Source organism: Schistocerca americana, chromosome 9 (genome assembly GCF_021461395.2).
Source record: "Schistocerca americana isolate TAMUIC-IGC-003095 chromosome 9, iqSchAmer2.1, whole genome shotgun sequence".
Taxonomy (NCBI): Eukaryota; Metazoa; Arthropoda; class Insecta; order Orthoptera; family Acrididae; genus Schistocerca; species Schistocerca americana.
The window spans coordinates 88,378,515-88,395,679 of NC_060127.1; the positions used below are offsets into that span (position 1 = coordinate 88,378,515).

General features: G+C 38.9%; 1 protein-coding gene across 2 annotated transcripts in view; it reads right to left on the bottom strand.

Annotated features, from left to right (window-relative positions):
- The window catches only part of LOC124550988, a 276,903-nt gene that overhangs the window by 257,812 nt on the left and 1,926 nt on the right, over positions 1-17,165 (bottom strand). For both annotated transcript variants that reach the window (XM_047125816.1, XM_047125815.1), the window contains exon 2: positions 6,500-6,625. In XM_047125816.1, the coding sequence (XP_046981772.1) occupies positions 6,500-6,625 (126 nt within the window). The remainder of the gene's footprint in view (positions 1-6,499; positions 6,626-17,165) is intronic.

Below are 17,165 nucleotides of genomic sequence, written 5' to 3' on the forward strand. Positions count from 1 at the left end.
TCACTCCATAAAAGGAGAAGTTGCCTCTTCTTTTGTCCCATGGTCTATGGAATGGATGATGCAATGGCACGGTGGATCATTTTGGTATTATGATCCATCCATGCCTTGACATTGGCATATGTTCAAACTGGGCCAACTAGCTACAAAATGTCCAGTCTGCTGTACCAAGCACGAATCACAGCAGTTTTCTTTCGGGTTCCACTCCATCTGACAGACGAATCCAGACCAGAAACTGATAACTTCCATGGAAGTCATCCACCACTTCCCATTGAGCAGTGTGAGCAAGAGCTGGAGTACTGAGTGAGAGATCAATGGAAGTGATGACCAAGTTGCTATGCAGAAATGTGTGTTCTGTAATTTAGCAAGTACATGCATGAAACACGAGAATCCTCTGAATTGTTCTACCCCTGGGACAGGTAGTTGCAGAGCCCTAAAGCACATTCTGTGCATTAAGATCACCACAGACGAAGTGGTGAGGGAGCTGTATGATAAGGTTGGTTGGGGCCTCTTCATTGAGCACATCATGTGGGGGCAGGTAAAGGGAACAAATCATAAATGGATGACACACATGTACTGATATGGCAACAGCTTGTAAAGTCGCTGTAAGAGAGAGTGGAGACGAGTGGTAGTCAGTACTGACAAAAATACCTATGCCTTCTCTAGCTCTCTCTCCACTCAGGTTGTCCTTTTTGGGTAGGATATAGCCTCGTAGCTCAGGGGCGTATGATTGATGGAAATCAGTCTCCTGGAGAAACAGACAAAGTGGTCTAACCTGATATAAGAGACAGAGTTCCTCCACATGCGTCCTGAATTGTTAATTGTTATTGCAGTGTTCTTACATACAAATGCAGAGTAAAAACACTATGACTGTTAAAATATTATTGCTAAATTTTCAAAGTATTTGTAACAAAGTTATCGAATTTATTGCCCTCCAGGCAATTTGTCACACTCAATTTTTTCGCAGGATCAAGACCTGGCTGAAACTGAAGTAGAAAGCTTGGGAATATTTAGGAAATCATTGAATGTGTGCCTGAAAGACAGATTAGATACCAAAGGAGGAGCAGGAGGAGAGTTTATTACAGTCTCTACTGAGGTCATATTTGCATGAGACAGTGAAGTTATATGTACGCATATTACAGTTCTAGGTAAAATCAAGTTAATTGTTGAACATTTTTACCTGCCATTCAATTACGCCCTGTCATTTTTAGAGTCATTCGAAGAAAGTCTACTCTTACAAAGAGAGGCCCTGACATTGGGATCATGGGTAACTTTGTACACCTTAGTAGGCCATAACACAACATAATGAGCAATTAGTAATACTGTTGCAATTCTGAGAAAATCAAAAGAGCTGTTTTATGCACCTATTGTGTGGCTTACGTATCTGTGTGTAGGTGCCGGGCATTTTAAGTTCGTGGTGGTTAACTGGTTTGTATTCGAGCATTCTACGATGAGTGTGTGGGAGGTGACAGTTCACTCCTGTTCAAACTTAATTTTCATAGTAGGAGTGTAAATTCTGTGATATTAAAAAAAATTGCATCTACACTATTTGTTCTTGCTACATTAGCAACGTTTCACCACTACACAGGTTAACTGCCAAATGGGGCCAGAGTCTGTGTTTGCAGCTCCAAGTATTGATATGCAAAGTAATTTCGGGTACCTTACCAGATTGGAAGTATAAGGGATTCGGAAATCATGACAGAAAAGCTCTATGCGTTTCATTGTTTACTTATCGACAGTTTTTTAACAATTGTACTACCTTCTCAAGTGTCATAAATTAAATAAAATGGCCAGTGATGAAAAAAATATAGATTGAAAATTAATTCTGAGTGGGAATCAAACCATTGCCTCGCACATGTTTGTCAGAAGAAGCTTGAAGGCTAACCACTTGACCACCATGAACTCCAAGGCCCAGCACCTACACACAGATACATAAGCCACATAACAGACGTGTAAAACTTCTCTTGTGATTTTCTTGGAATTGCCACCTTCTTACCTACATGTTATATTGTTTCTATGGTCTACTACAGGTGTACAGTGTTTCAAGCAAATCTGTGATCCTAAAGTCGTGGCATCCCCCTGTCAGTAGCAAGTTAACACCCATATCATGCAACATCAGTTAGAGGGGACTAGTCTTCTGAGTAGAGACTGAGACATCTATGGATTTGCTGCAGAGGGTGTAGACAGGCAGTCTTGTAACGTACTTATGAACACATTTTCAAAAAATTATCTTCAGCAGCTAGTTTGACGGCTCACAAGCATTGGAAATATTTTAGACATTGTAGACGCAAACCGGCCTAACCATATCAATAGTGTCAGTATAGAGGTAGGGATTAGTGACCACGATATTATCACAGCGATGATGATTACCACAATTAATAAATCCATCAAACAACACCGGGGGAGTATTTTTGCAAGAAAGAGCATGAAAGCAGTTGTTAGTATCCTACTTACACAATGAATGTATATCATTTAGTTCCAGTCTGATTAGCGTTGAGCAATTATGAGTATAGGTAAAATGGATTGTACATCGCACTCTTGAGAAGTATGTGCCGGATAAGTTGATTATGGATAGAAAACATCCACTGCAGCTTAATAATAATATTCAGGATATGCTGAGAAAGGGAAGACTGTAGCATTCTTGGTTCAAAAAAGAATGTGCAAATGATGACAGGGATGAGTCAGTAGAGATTTGTGTGTCTGTGAAATGATCAATGCATGAAGGATATAACAACTACCATTGTTAAAAGATTTTGCTGAGAACGCAAGAAAATTCTGGTCCTACATAAAATTGTCAATTGGTGGAACGGTTCTATCTAGTCATTATGTGACCAGTTTGGTGTGACAATAGAAGATAGTAAATGAGAAGCTGAAATTTTAAATTTTGTGTAAGAAATGTTTCATACAGAATCATACAATCATACCATTGTTTGACCATTTTACAGACCCCCGTATGGAGGACATAGTTATAGGCATTGAGAACTCAGTGCCAGAACTGACAAGCAAGAATTGACAACCAATAAGCTGCCAGGTCCAGGTGGAATCCCAAAGAGTACTCAAGGGCACTGGTATCTTGCCTAGCTTCCATTTATCGCAAATCTCTTGTCCATCGCAATATCCCTAGTGACTGGGAAAAAGTGTGGGTGACTCTTATATACAAGTAGGATACAAGAAAGGACCCACAAAATTACAGACCAATATTCTTAAGATTTGTTTGCTGTTGAATTTTTTAGTATATTATATGCTGGAATATACTCAGTTTCTTTGAGACAGATTATCTTATGTCCACAAATCAGCATGGATTTAGAAAGCATTGCTTCTGCTTAGCTGAGCTTGCCTTTCTCTCACATATCACCCTGCAAACCACAAATGAAGGGCAACAGGCAGAGTCCATATTACTTGATTTCCAAAAAGCATTTCACATGGTACCCCACTGCAGACTGGTAACAAAGGTACATGAATGAGTAGCTTGAAGATTTCTTAAATAATAGAACCCAGTGTGTTGTCCTCAACTGCAAGTGTTCATCAGTATGAAGAGTATCATCACTGATGACGGGATGAGAAGTAATCTGCTGCTGTTTGTTGATGATTCTGTTGTGTATGGAACAGTGTTTTTGTTGAGTGACAGGTGATACAAGAAAACTAACACAAAATGTCTAGTTGATTTGATGAATGGCAGCTAGCTCTAAATGCAAAAAAAAAAAAAAAAGTAAGTTAATACAATGAGTAGGAAAAACAATACTGTCCTGCTTGATGCAGCCACTTCAATTAAATATCTAGGCACAACATTGCAGAGTGATAAGAAATGGAATGAGCATGTAATGAGTGTAGTAGTGAAGGGGAATTGTCGACTTCAGTTTATTGGGAGAATTTTTGGGAAGTTGTTTCATCTGTAAAGGAAACAACATATACAACACTAATGTGACCAATTCATGAGTAGTGATCAATAGTTTGGAATCTCCACTGGATCACGTTAAACAAAGGCATTGGAGCATTTCAGAGGCAGGCTGTTAGATTTGTTACTAGTAGGTTCGATCCATGCACAAGTAGGGTGATACGAAGAGGTCATCAAATTCAAGTTGTGTGAATAATTTGGAATTCTAATAGGAAGGTACTTTGGGAACTAAATGGAGAATTCCAAGAGGGAAGGCAAAATTCTTTTCATAGAACACTACTGAGAAAATATAGAGGATCAGTATTTGAAGATGATTGGAGAATAATTATACCGCCACCAGTTTACAGAAGGACCATGAAGATAAGAGAAATTAGGGCTCACATGGAGGCATACAGTCAATCATATCTTCCTCGGTCTATTTGCAAGTGGCTCAGGAAGGAAAATGACGTGAAAGGTATCTTCAGCCAACATATGATGGCTTTCAGACTATGTACATAGATGGAGATGATATTTTTCTATGGGTCAGCAAAAGAAAGCACCCTGCAGGCCCACACCCTTTACACTGAAAAATATCAATGTGTTGGGAAACAAACCAACATGCTATTACAGCAAATCTTCAATTTTCTTATGGTCACAAGCTCACTGGCACCCCAAGTAGTAAATAGTGGACTGCCTCACTCAGTTTGCACACCTGAGGTGGGGGAATGGGGGTCACATTTAGTAAACAAAAATCTTGGATCACTATGTGATGATTAGCAGCAAGAGAACACTCAATCATTCCCATCTCTGAGTGGTTCATACTAAACAACTGCTGTGTCTATATCATCTTCAGTACTTCCAGGTTGTACGGCCATAAGATTACCATGCCAGATTACAGTCCCATAAATGACTTACAAATGTGTGGTGCAGATCCATTTCTTCCATCCAGGATTTTATTAACTGACAATGTGGAGTTCACAAGAAAAGGTGCATAACACAGTACTTACCCTCACTATTGTGCTTTCAGATGGCTACAGTGTGTGCGCACACCAGAGCCACTATCCGGGTGAAGGTTTCCTCCAGCCTGCAGATGGCACACTGATCATTCAATTGTGGTAATCATCATCGCTGTGATAATATCTTGGTCACTAATCCCTACCTCATAAATGGGGCCTGCATGGCTAGTTTGTGATTTCCCATAATGGCTAGCAGTTACCAACCCCCATTCGATAGGAATATCTGAAGACACTGGCAGAAAGTTCTTTTAGTGCTTACAGAAAAAAAAAAAAACAATGGAAATGTCTATATTACAGCTCCTGATTCTGATTAGCTGAAAGACCTCAATGCTGCAATAGTTTTCTCGAGTGATTGAGAGCTCACTAAATTGAAGAAGTCCACTGGCAGCTCTCACACAGCTGAGTTGGCAAGTTGTGGACTCTGTACAGTGGAGTTGGTATTTTTTTAAAAATCCAGAGTTGTTAATTCTTTGTGCTTAACACAGTTATTTTGCATATATGGGAAGACTACAAGACTCTGAATTGCTTGAACATGTGCACGAGTGCAATTTTGTGTACTTTTTTCCAGTTATTCTAGGTATGTTTTCCCTTTTGGTGAGAATGCAGGTACTCAAGAAGAAGAGGCACCTTAGAGTGTGGACTCGATAGCCGGCTGGAGGCAGAATCTGCAGAGCAAAGCAGACTCTGCAAGACTTAACTCAAGAAAATAAATTTTATTTGTTTACATGGAAATCTTGGAGTGTGTCTTCTGACCTAGTGTTTTGAACCGTTTTCCTATTCTGTTGTTGAGGAGATTTTTTCAGATGTTTTGAGGAGCCAGCTGGAGCTAGTATATTGAACTGTTAGCAGTATGCATATTCCAGTCCAGTGGTCAGATCTCGGAATCTTAGAGTGGTTACATAGCTAATGGGATTTTAATTATTGCTTTGTAGTAATGACAAGTTAAATCATGTCTTGCAAGAAATACAGGCCAGTGATCCTTATTTAGACAGATTTCAGTGCAAAGATTTAATCTGGATCCAACACCAAGTATTTCCAATTCCATCTACAGAGCAGTAGGTCATGTGATTTGTCTCACGTGCCACACATATTTACAAGTGCAATGATTTTGGCAGAAGTAGCTAATGTGACTTCACTCTACGCCACGAAAGCCCCGAGAGTGGACTAAAGTAAAAGGCTAGAAGGATGCATTGTCATTGCAGACTGATGAAATCAAATAGTGGTCACATCACAAAAAAAGGTTAAACCATTCTCTAAACAACACAAAAAAAGGAACCACACAAGATGACTGACCATAAAATGTACAAAATGCAACCCTGTTGACTTCAAGACTTAAGTAAGGTACTTAAAAGTGACAACCACGTAGAAGGTATTATAGCTTTTAGTCTTAAAATAATATCGTAGGAACTAGAGAAAATTGTGTCACATTTAAAGCCTATAAAGCTTCACACACACTGATATTGGATAAAGTTACTGAAAAATGTTTGGATAACTAAAGAGCTGAAGATATCAGGTAATTTATTCTTTCTCCTTTCTCGATAAAATTACTTGTTGTTTCTGATATAGTCTCCAGAAGTTAACAAACATTATTGCTCATATTAGTGTTACTTACTGGCTCTTCACTGATTTCAGTTTCATACTGACTGATTTCAGTTTCGTCATTACTGTAGTCAGTTTCATAATGATGGATTTCAGTTTCATTATATGCAGGACTTTCATGTTTTTCTTGAACATTCTCCTGTAAGAAAAATATAACTGTAGACAAATTACAAAGAACAAACTGCAAACAAAGCATACACTACAAGAAAGTAGACAAAAAGTTTTAGATCTGTGGATGGGGAATTCTAGCCTGCATTCAAAGGAGAATTTTGTTTTTTGTTTTATTTGACTAAAGCAAAAAAGTCAGAAAAATCATGCAAGAAATATTGGCTGAAGAACCCAAGGTATAATCCAACATGCCATTTGTTAACAGATCTCCCTTTCTCAAACACTTTGTAACTGATTATACTGAACAGTGAGTTCAGTGTTATTTTACAGCATATAAAATTTTTAAAGTATAGAACTTGACAGACCAGCTTAGTATTAAGAAAGGGATATATTTAAGAGCAAATTCGGCAAACGGCTACTCTTCTGACTGGTACAAGTTTCAATTGTCAATAGTAACTGCCTTTACTTCTTAAAAACAAACCTGGGTGGCGCAATAGGGTACACACATTATGTGCCTCTGTTTGTATTTTGTATGGAGGAAAAGAAGGAGAATGGGAAGGGAACATGAAACCTAGAAAATGATCCATATTGAGATAAAATTTAAAAAAAAATTAGGCTGGTGTGAGTAGGACTCTCACACTCACAAACTTAATTATGTACAGAGACAGTTCATCCATTCCAGGAATTAAGAACCTTGATGATTTTTACCTCAACATTCACACAGGCAAGATATCGGTCCCCAGACCCCAAGACTTTTCAAAATGTTTTAATTTCAAGTTTAAAGTCAGATAAGAAATGATAAAAGAAATATTTTTTCATATAATATAACTATAAATTAACAGATTTCTGATTTTTTTCCCCTTTAGTTGTACTTTGAAACCTTTCTTCTTGCCGAATTACGAGATTCTATATCAAGGGGAAGATCCCTATAGGGTTCTGATGAGTCAGTTTGGAAGTATCAAAATGCGTGACAAATGACGGCATCCTTTTGTTTCATTGATTTAGCAGTGTAAGACCATTCAACTGCCAAAGGACAACAGACCTTAGTTTTTGACATAAATTTCAGGTTGATACATCTATTTATTCCTGGAAAAAACGGTTCTGAACAGTCAGACAGACAGACACACACAACAAAGTGATCCTATAAGGGTTCTGTTTGTATCAACTGAGGTACAGAATCTTAAAAATAAAAGCCATTTGACACAAAACTTGAGTGTCTGCTCTAGAAGAATGGGAAATATGGATGCAGGTTTCTGAAGAAGCATAAACAGAGTTATCACTACTGCATAATGCCAATAAACAGAACTGAAAATTTTAAACATAATTCTAGTTTACCTGATATAGATGTATAGCTAAACATATTAACAATTTACATTGCCAACCTAACAAATAATTGGCAAAGTGAGTGTAAAGAGAAAACTTATTTGGGGTTCAGCAGGAGTAAGTTTAATAACGAATAAGAAAACATAAATTTGAACTACCATGAACAGCATATTGTACCAATATCAGAGGCAATATATACACAAAGCCACAATCCACTACAGTATACATGACTTCTACCTGTGCTGATTATGAAGGGACTGAATAGAAAAGGAAAGATGAAATGAAACAAAGTATTCAGTACATCAAAGGAGTTGAAAATTTAACTGTGATTATGGAAATGGAAGAGGATGTAGATGAAGATGAAATGGGAGATATGATACTGTGTGAAGAGTTTGACAGAGCACTGAAAGACCTAAGTTGAAACATGGCCTCGGGAGTAGACAGCGTTCTATTAGAACTACTGATAGCCTTGGGAGAGCCAGTCCAGACAAAACTCTACCATCTGGTGAGCAAGACGTATGAGACAGGCGAAATGCCCTCAGACTTAAAGAAGAATATAATAATTCCAATCCCAAAGAAAGCAGGGGTTGACAAATGTGAAAATTACCGAACTATCAGTTTAATAAGCCACGGCTGCAAAATACTGACACGAATTCTTTACAGATGAATGGAAAAACTGGTAGATGTCGACCTCGGGGAAGATCAGATTGGATTCCGTAGAAATGTTGGAACATGTGAGGCAATACTGACCCTAAGACTTATCTTAGAAAATAGATTAAGGAAAGGGCAACCTACGTTTCTAGCTTTTGACAATGTTGACTGGAATGCACTCTTTTAAATTCTGAAGGTGGCAGGGGTAAAATACAGGGAGCGAAAGGCTATTTACAATTTTTACAGAAACCAGATGGCAGTTATAAGAGTCGAAGGACATGAAAGGGAAGCAGTGGTTGGGAAGGGAGTGAGACAGGGTTGTAGCCTCTCCCCGATGTTATTCAACCTGTATACTGAGCAAGCAATGAAGGAAACAAAAGAGACATTCATAGGAATTAAAATCCATGGAGAAGAAATTAAAACTTTGAGGTTCGCTGATGACATTGTAATTCTGTCAGAGACAGCAAAAGACTTGGAAGAGCAGTTGAACGGAATGGACAGTGTCTTGAAAGGGGGATATAAGATGAACATCAACAAAAGCAAAACAAGGATAATGGAATGTAGTCAAATTAAGTCGGGTGATGCTGAGGGAATTAGATTAGGAAATGAGACACTTAAAGTAGTAAAGGAGTTTTGCTATTAGGGGAGTAAAATAACTGATGATGGTCGAAGTAGAGAGGATATAAAATGTAGACTGGCAATGGCAAGGAAAGCGTTTCTCAAGAAGAGAAATTTGTTAACATTGAGTATAGATATAAGTGTCAGGAAGTCGTTTCTGAAAGTATTTGTATGGAGTGTAGCCATGTATGGATGTGAAACATGGACGATAACTAGTTTGGACAAGAAGAGAATAGAAGCTTTCGAAATGTGGCGCTACAGAAGAATGCTGAAGATAAGGTGGGTAGATCACGTAACTAATGAGGAGGTATTGAGTAGGATTGGGGAGAAGAGAAGTTTGTGGCACAACTTGACTAGAAGAAGGGATCGGTTGGTAGGACATGTTTTGAGGCATCAAGGGATCACAAATTTAGCATTGGAGGGCACCGTGGAGGGTAAAAATTGTAGAGGGAGACCAAGAGATGAATACACTAAGCAGATTCAGAAGGATGTAGGTTGCAGTAGGTACCGGGAGATGAAGAAGCTTGCACAGGATAGAGTAGCATGGAGAGTTGCATCAAACCAGTCTCTGGACTGAAGACCACAACAACAATGGCCTGTAACATAATGATGGAAGAAGGAAAAATTTTAGTACATGAATCAGGAGTAAGGAACAAACAAGGAAACTAACTGCTAGAATTTTGTACAGAGCTCAATTTAACCACTGTAAACAATGCATTCAAAAATAATGGAAGAAAGCAGTATATATGGAAAAGGCCTAAAGACAGTTGTAGGTTTAAGACTATCATGCCATCATGTAATGTGAGACTTAAAACTCCAGTTCCAAACTGCATAACATCTGCAGGAGCAAATGTGAACTGTAACTACATTATTTTGATTGAAAAACATAAACTAAATCTTGACAAATTGAAGAAAGCTAGGAAATTAAGAAGATAGGACATGGATAAGTTGAAACAATCTGAGCTTGACTGGCTGTAAAACAGAGAATTGGATTACGTCTATTTGAAATGGGAGGAAGGAATACGACACAAAAGGTATGAGCAGCTTTGCTAGATGAAATAGTGGCAGTAGGAGAGGATCAAACAGTTACAAAGAAAGGGCCAGCACAAATTCTACAGTCACACAGGATATATTATATTTGACTGGTCAAAGGAGAAAATTTAGAGATGCAACAAATGAAACATGCAAAATGAAGTACACACTCCTAAAAAAGAATTTGACAGGAATTTCAAAACAAAAAACCACAAAGTGCTAACAGAGAGATACAGAGCTGTAAAAGCATAAGAAAGATGGATACCATGTACAGGAACATTAAATAAACCTTTGAAATAGGAAAAGTACCCACATGAACATCAAGATAGCTAATGAGAAGCCAGTACAAACAAAGGAAGGATAAGCTGGAACAGGAAGGAATACATCCAAAAGTGATGATACTGTGAGAATTATTTGACAGATGAATGAAAGACCTAAGTTGAAACAAGGCACCTGGAGCAGACAACACTCCGTCAGAATTTAAAAGCCTATGGAGAACCAATCATGACAACGCTATTCCAGCCAGTATAAAGGATGTATGAGACAAGTGAAATATCCCCAGACTGTAAGAAGAATGTGACAGTCCCAGTTACGAAGAAGGCAGGTACCAATAGGTGTATTACTGGACCATCAGTTTAGTAAGCTGTGGTTACAAATTACTGACACAAAATATGTCCAGAAAATAGCTGGTCTGGAAGAAATAAGGAAATCACAGAAGCAAAACTGATCCAAATCATTACTGCTGAAGACAGATTGAAGAAAAGCAAATGTGTAATTATAGTATTTGAAGATTTAAAAGAGTTTGACAATGATGTCATGCTACATATAAAATTCTGAAGTTTCAGAGATAAATAAAGAGAGATAAAAGGTTAACTACAATTTCTACACAAAGCAGTCCTGAGTGTCGAAAAATTGTAATGGGAGGCAGCAAATGAGCAGGGAGTGACACAGGGTAGAAGCATATAACCCTTATTATTCAATCCGTACATTGAAGTGTTGAGGGAAGAAAAATGAGAAGCTTTAATGATTACTGATGCAGCTGTAATTCTGACAGAAACAGCAAAGAACTAGGAATATCAGTTGAATTGAATGAATAGTGCCTTGAAAATATGTTATAAGATGAACATCAATAATAGTAAAACTTGGATGAAGGAATGTAGTCAAATTAAACCATGAAACCTCATGGCAGACTAAAAATGTATGCTGGTCTGAAACTTGAACTCGAGGCCTGTGTCTTTTGTGGGCAAGTTCTCTGCTGACAGCTACCCAAGCACGACTCGGGCCATGTCCTCACAGCTTCAATTCTCGAGTATCTTGGCAGCTACCTTTCAAACTTCATTCCAGAAATTAAAACATGTTGTGCTGAGGGAATCAGATTTGAAAATGTGACAAGAAGAGTAGAAGATAAGATATGCTATTTGGACATCAAATGGGAAGAAAGCAACTTGTGGTGTAACCCAGCTAAAAAAAGCTTCAGTAGATACAACACAGTGTAAGGCATCAAGCAATGGATGAAGATGAAATGGGAGATACGATACTGCGTGAAGAGTTTGACAGAGCACTGAAAGACCTGAGTCGAAACAAGGCCCCGGGAGTAGACAACGTTCCATTAGAACTACTGACACCCTTGGGAGAGCCAGTCCTGACAAAACTCTACCATCTGGTGAGCAAGATGTATGAGACAGGCGAAATACCCTCAGACTTCAAGAAGAATATAATAATTCCAATCCCAAAGAAAGCTATATGTTAAGTCCCATAGTGCTCAGAGCCAGCCCCCAAAGAAAGCAGGTGTTGACAGATGTGTAAATTACCGAACTATCAGTTTAATAAGTCACAGCTGCCAAATACTAACACGAATTCTTTACAGATGAATGGAAAAACTGGTAGAAGCCGACCTCGGGGAAGATCAGTTTGGGTTCCGTAGAAACTTTGGAACACGTGAGGCAATACTGACCTTACGACGTATCTTAGAAGAAAGATTAAGGAAAGGCAAACCTACATTTCTAGCATTTGTAGAGTTAGAGCTTTTGACAATGTTGACTGGAGTACTCTCTTTCAAATTGTAAAGGTGGCAGCGGTAAAATACAGTGAGCGAAAGTCAATTTAGAATTTGTACAGAAACCAGATGGCAGTTATAAGAGTCGAGGGGCATGAAAGGGAATCAGTGGTGGGAAGGGAGTGAGACAGGGTTGTAGTCTCTCCCCGATGTTATTCAATCTGTATATTGAGCAAGCAGTAAAGGAAACAAAAGAAAAATTCGGAGCAGGTATTAAAATCCATGGAGAAGAAATAAAAACTTTGAGGTTCGCCGATGACATTGTAATTGTATCAGAGAGAGCAAAGGACTTGGAAGAGCAGTTGAACAGAATGGGTAGTGTCTTGAAAGGAGGATATACGATGAACATCAACAAAAGGAAAACGAGGATAATGGAATGTAGTCGAATTAAGTCGGGTGATGCTGTGGGAATTAGATTAGGAAATGAGACACTTAAAGTAGTAAAGGAGTTTTGCTATTAGGGGAGCAAAATAACTGACGATGGTCAAAGTAGGGAAGATATAAAACGTAGACTGGCAATGGCAAGGAAAGTGTTTCTGAAGAAGAGAAATTTGTTAACATTGAGTATAGATTTAAGTGTCAGGAAGTCGTTTCTGAAAATATTTGTATGGAGTGTAGCCATGTATGGAAGTGAAACGTGGACGATAAATTGTTTGGACAAGAAGAGAATAGAAGCTTTCGAAATGTGGTGCTACAGAAGAATGCTGAAGATTAGATGGATAGATCACATAACTAATGATGAAGTATTGAATAGAATTGCAGAGAAGAGGAGTTTGTGGTGCAACTTGACAAAGGCATCAAGGGATCACAAATTTAGCATTGGAGGGCACCGTGGAGGGTAAAAATCATAGAAGGAGACCAAGAGATGAATACACTAAGCAGATTCAGAAGGATGTAGGCTGCAGTAGGTACTGGGAGATGAAGAAGCTTGCACAGGATAGGGTAGCATGGAGAGCTGGATCAAACCAGTCCCAGGACTGAAGACCACAACAACAACAACAAGAACAACAGGGCACAATTGTTTTGTAAGCTATCATCTTAGTAGACTGACAGCGTTTTCCATGCATCCCATACTTGAACCAAAATCTGCCACTCGCTTGACCTCTGACTGAACCTGTACAATCATTCCTTTTCATATCCTCAGAAATTTTTACACCCAGATAGGCCTACTAGTACTAGTAGGCTAATTCCTATTGTAGCCCACTGATAATGCACACACTGGACACTACTTTTCTCTGCTTTGTGAAATGCACAATCCCACATTTCTGAACATTTAGAGCAGGTTGCCACTCTTCATAACACTTTGAAAACATTACCAAAGTCTGACTGGGTATTCTGTAGTCTCTTCTGATAGTATTCCTGACAGATAACTGCATTTTCTGCAAAATGTTAATATCATCTATCAGGTCATTAATATGTGACATGAGCTGGAAGGATTCCAACACACTTCACTAGGACATGCTTCACGTTACTTCTACTTCTGTCAGTGATAACATTATCCAACTTAATATGATGCATTCTTTCTATCAATAAATCCTCAATCCAGTCACAAATTTTGTTTGATATCTCAAATTAATGTATTCCCTTAATTAATGCTGGTGTGGTAGTGAGTCAAATGCTGTCTGAAAATCAAGAAATACTGTAACCACGTGACTGCGTATTAGAACCCATAATGATTAGTACGAAGGTGTTCATTCAGTTTGAAATTTTTCATTTTGTTTGCATTCAGAATGTTGATGTTATGGTCTTCTGTCCACACTTTGGTTTTTTATACAGCTCCTCATGTGTCCTGTACAAGCCTCTTCACCTGTGCATAACTGGTGCACCCCATATCCACTTGAATGTGTGTACTGGCTCAAACTTTCTTCTCCTGTTTCATTTTTCACACTCCAGTCCACTAGTAAATTGGTTAGCACATGGTGCCACAAAATGAGTTATAGCAAACAATCCCTGGTACTTGTCAAGTACTGCCATAATGCTCTTTTCCCCTCAATTCTCTGTGGCTCATCAATAGTTATTGGCTCTACCCACCAAATTATCCACATTTTTCTAAAACACCAATTTTCAAAAGCTTCTGCTTATTGTGCATGTTTCACTTACGTACAGAGCAACCCTTCAAACAAAAGCTTTCAGAAAAGACTTGTTAACACTTAAATTTATATTAGATATTAAAATATTTCTCTTTTTTAGAAATGTCTTTCTAGCTGCTGCAAGTCTGTGTTTTACATTCTCTACTTTATCCCTCATCAGTTAAGTAGTAAAACTGATTTACAAAATTGAGTGTATTATTCCTAATCTAATCCCCTCAGATCACATGATTCAGTTTGTCCACATTCCACTGTCCTTGCCTTGAATGTGTTCAAGAGTATGTTGTAAGATTTTGCAACAGATGGATGTGGTAGTGAACAGTTGTTTTGTGGCTCATTTCTGCTATCCTTCTAATAGATGGGTGTTACTTGAACTTTCTTCCAACCACTTAGGGTACATTGTTGTTTGAGGGATCTAAATATGTCAAAGTTAAGAGGGGATGGGAGGGGAAGGGGCATTCACTCAGCTACAAATTCTGTACAGAATCTGACTGGTGACCATAGCTGTTAAGTCCCATAGTGCTCAGAGCCATTTTGTACAGAATCTGACAGGAATTCATTTGGGGCTTGAGACTTTGCTCAATTTCAGCTGTTTCTAAATGTGTTACCAATACTATTACAAAGCTTTGCACTGTCATGAGAAGTAGCCACATCTTTACTCCTGAGTTTTCATTTCTAAAAGAACATTGAAAACTGAATTTGGCATTTGTTTTTTGCTTTGTTACCCTCAGTTTCTGTGTCATCCACTACTGTTTGTATACTAACTTAGGTGCCAGTGACAGACTGCACACATGTCTGGAATTTCTATTGGTACTACAAGAGATAATTTGTTAAATCTCAACCACAGCAGTCATTAAATGCTTCATGTATCGCTCTTTCAACAGCCACACGTGTCATTGAGACTGCCTACTTATAGCCCTATGCCTTATTTTACACCTGTTGCAAAATAGTAGTGGTTTCTTTACAGTGAATGTTTACCATGTAGGGCCCTTCCTACCAGGAATTGTTCTATCACGTACATATGTATCCAGTGTTTGGTCAACTATTCTTTCAAACCAGTCACAGTTCTCTAAAACTTCCTGTCCAAAGTTAAATGTTTCAAGTTCTTCTTTGAGATAAGATACTCCTGATACCTACAGATGGCGAAACTATTTTCAGTGTGGACATCCTCGAAGCAGTCAGGTCTATTTATTACCATTAGTTCTGTCAAAACACATTGTGATCATTAATGTGTTTCTGAACAATACTTTTCAGAGAGAGCGTATGGTATTATTTAGTAGTAATCTCCTCAACCCACCAACTACGTAACTGTAATTATCCCAACCCACTGTTGGGTAATTAATGTCTCTTCCAATGACAACAGACTGCGTTGGGAATATTACACACTAGCTAGTAAAAGTTCCCCAAAAATCTTTATTTACGTCTAGCATAGAGTCTAGCATTCAATAGAAGCCCCAATTTTATGTCTATGCCCACCACTGATACTGTATCGCCTTGCCTAAATGATCTCACTCGCATCTTCAGCTGTTTCGGTGGACTTCAGTTTCTTGTCTACTGTCACAGATACAATATCTTGGATTCCCTACTAGCCTATCATTTCGATATACACATTGATTGGCCCAAAAACTTCACTACTTCCATTTTGGGTTTTGGTCAGATTTCTGTTCTCAGTGTTACGAAAGTTTCACTCCTTTTTACGGCTGCTTCAAGCTCTGGGACTTGGTTACAATGCTTCAGCAGATGATCGCTATGATTTGAATTGTTTCATCTGTGAGGCCATATCTTTAAATCTTACACTTAACACTTAGGGGTCTCCTAAAGCTATCGTTAATTGGACTGGATCAAGAATCGGCTAACCAGAAAAACCAGTTGCTGGGATGATCCAACCTTGACCTTGGAACCCATATAACAAGCATAATTTATTCCAACATGTGCCACAATCTGCAGTTGGTCACACCCAGTTCCCTCAAAGGAGTACTTCTCTCAGCCATTAATTTGTTGAATGGGGCCCCACAGTACATTCAAACTGCCAACAATCAACAGACTTTTGCCCCAGAATGAGATTTTCACTCTGCAGCGGAGTGTGTGCTGATATGAAACTTTCTGGCGGATTAAAACTGTGTGCCGGACCGAGACTCGAACTTGGGACCTTCGCCTTTCGCGGGAACTGAGCTATCCAAGTACGACTCATGCCCCGTCCTCACAGCTTTACTTCTGCCAGTACCTCGTCTCCTACCTTCCAAACTTTACAGAAGCTCTCCTGCGAACCCTGCAGAATTAGCACTCCTGAAAGAAAGGATATTGTGGAAACATGGCTTAGCCACAGCCTGGTGGATGTTTCCAGAATGAGATTTTCACTCTGCAGTGGAGTGTGCGCTGATATGAAACTTTCTGGCAGATTAAAACTGTGTGCCGGACCAAAACTCAAACTCGGGACCTTTGCCTTTCACGGGCAAGTGCTCTACCTACTGGTAGGAGACGAGGTACTGGCAGAAGTAAAGCTGTGAGGACGGGGCATGAGTTGTGCTTGGGTAGCTCAGTTGGTAGAGCACTTGCCCACAAAAGGCAAAGGTCCCGAGTTCGAGTCTCAGTCCGACACACAGTTTTAATCTGCCAGAAAGTTTCAGACTTTTGCTCTTTCGCATACGCATATCCGTGACTCAGCAACCTCCTCAACTGGTGAAGTTTCACACATTGCTCTAAGTTTCGGTGGGAAATAACACCTCAAACTCACTGGTACCTTGAATTCTGCCAGCCTCTCTCTCATGTACTGGTCGCCAATTCTATCATTGACTCGTCACTTG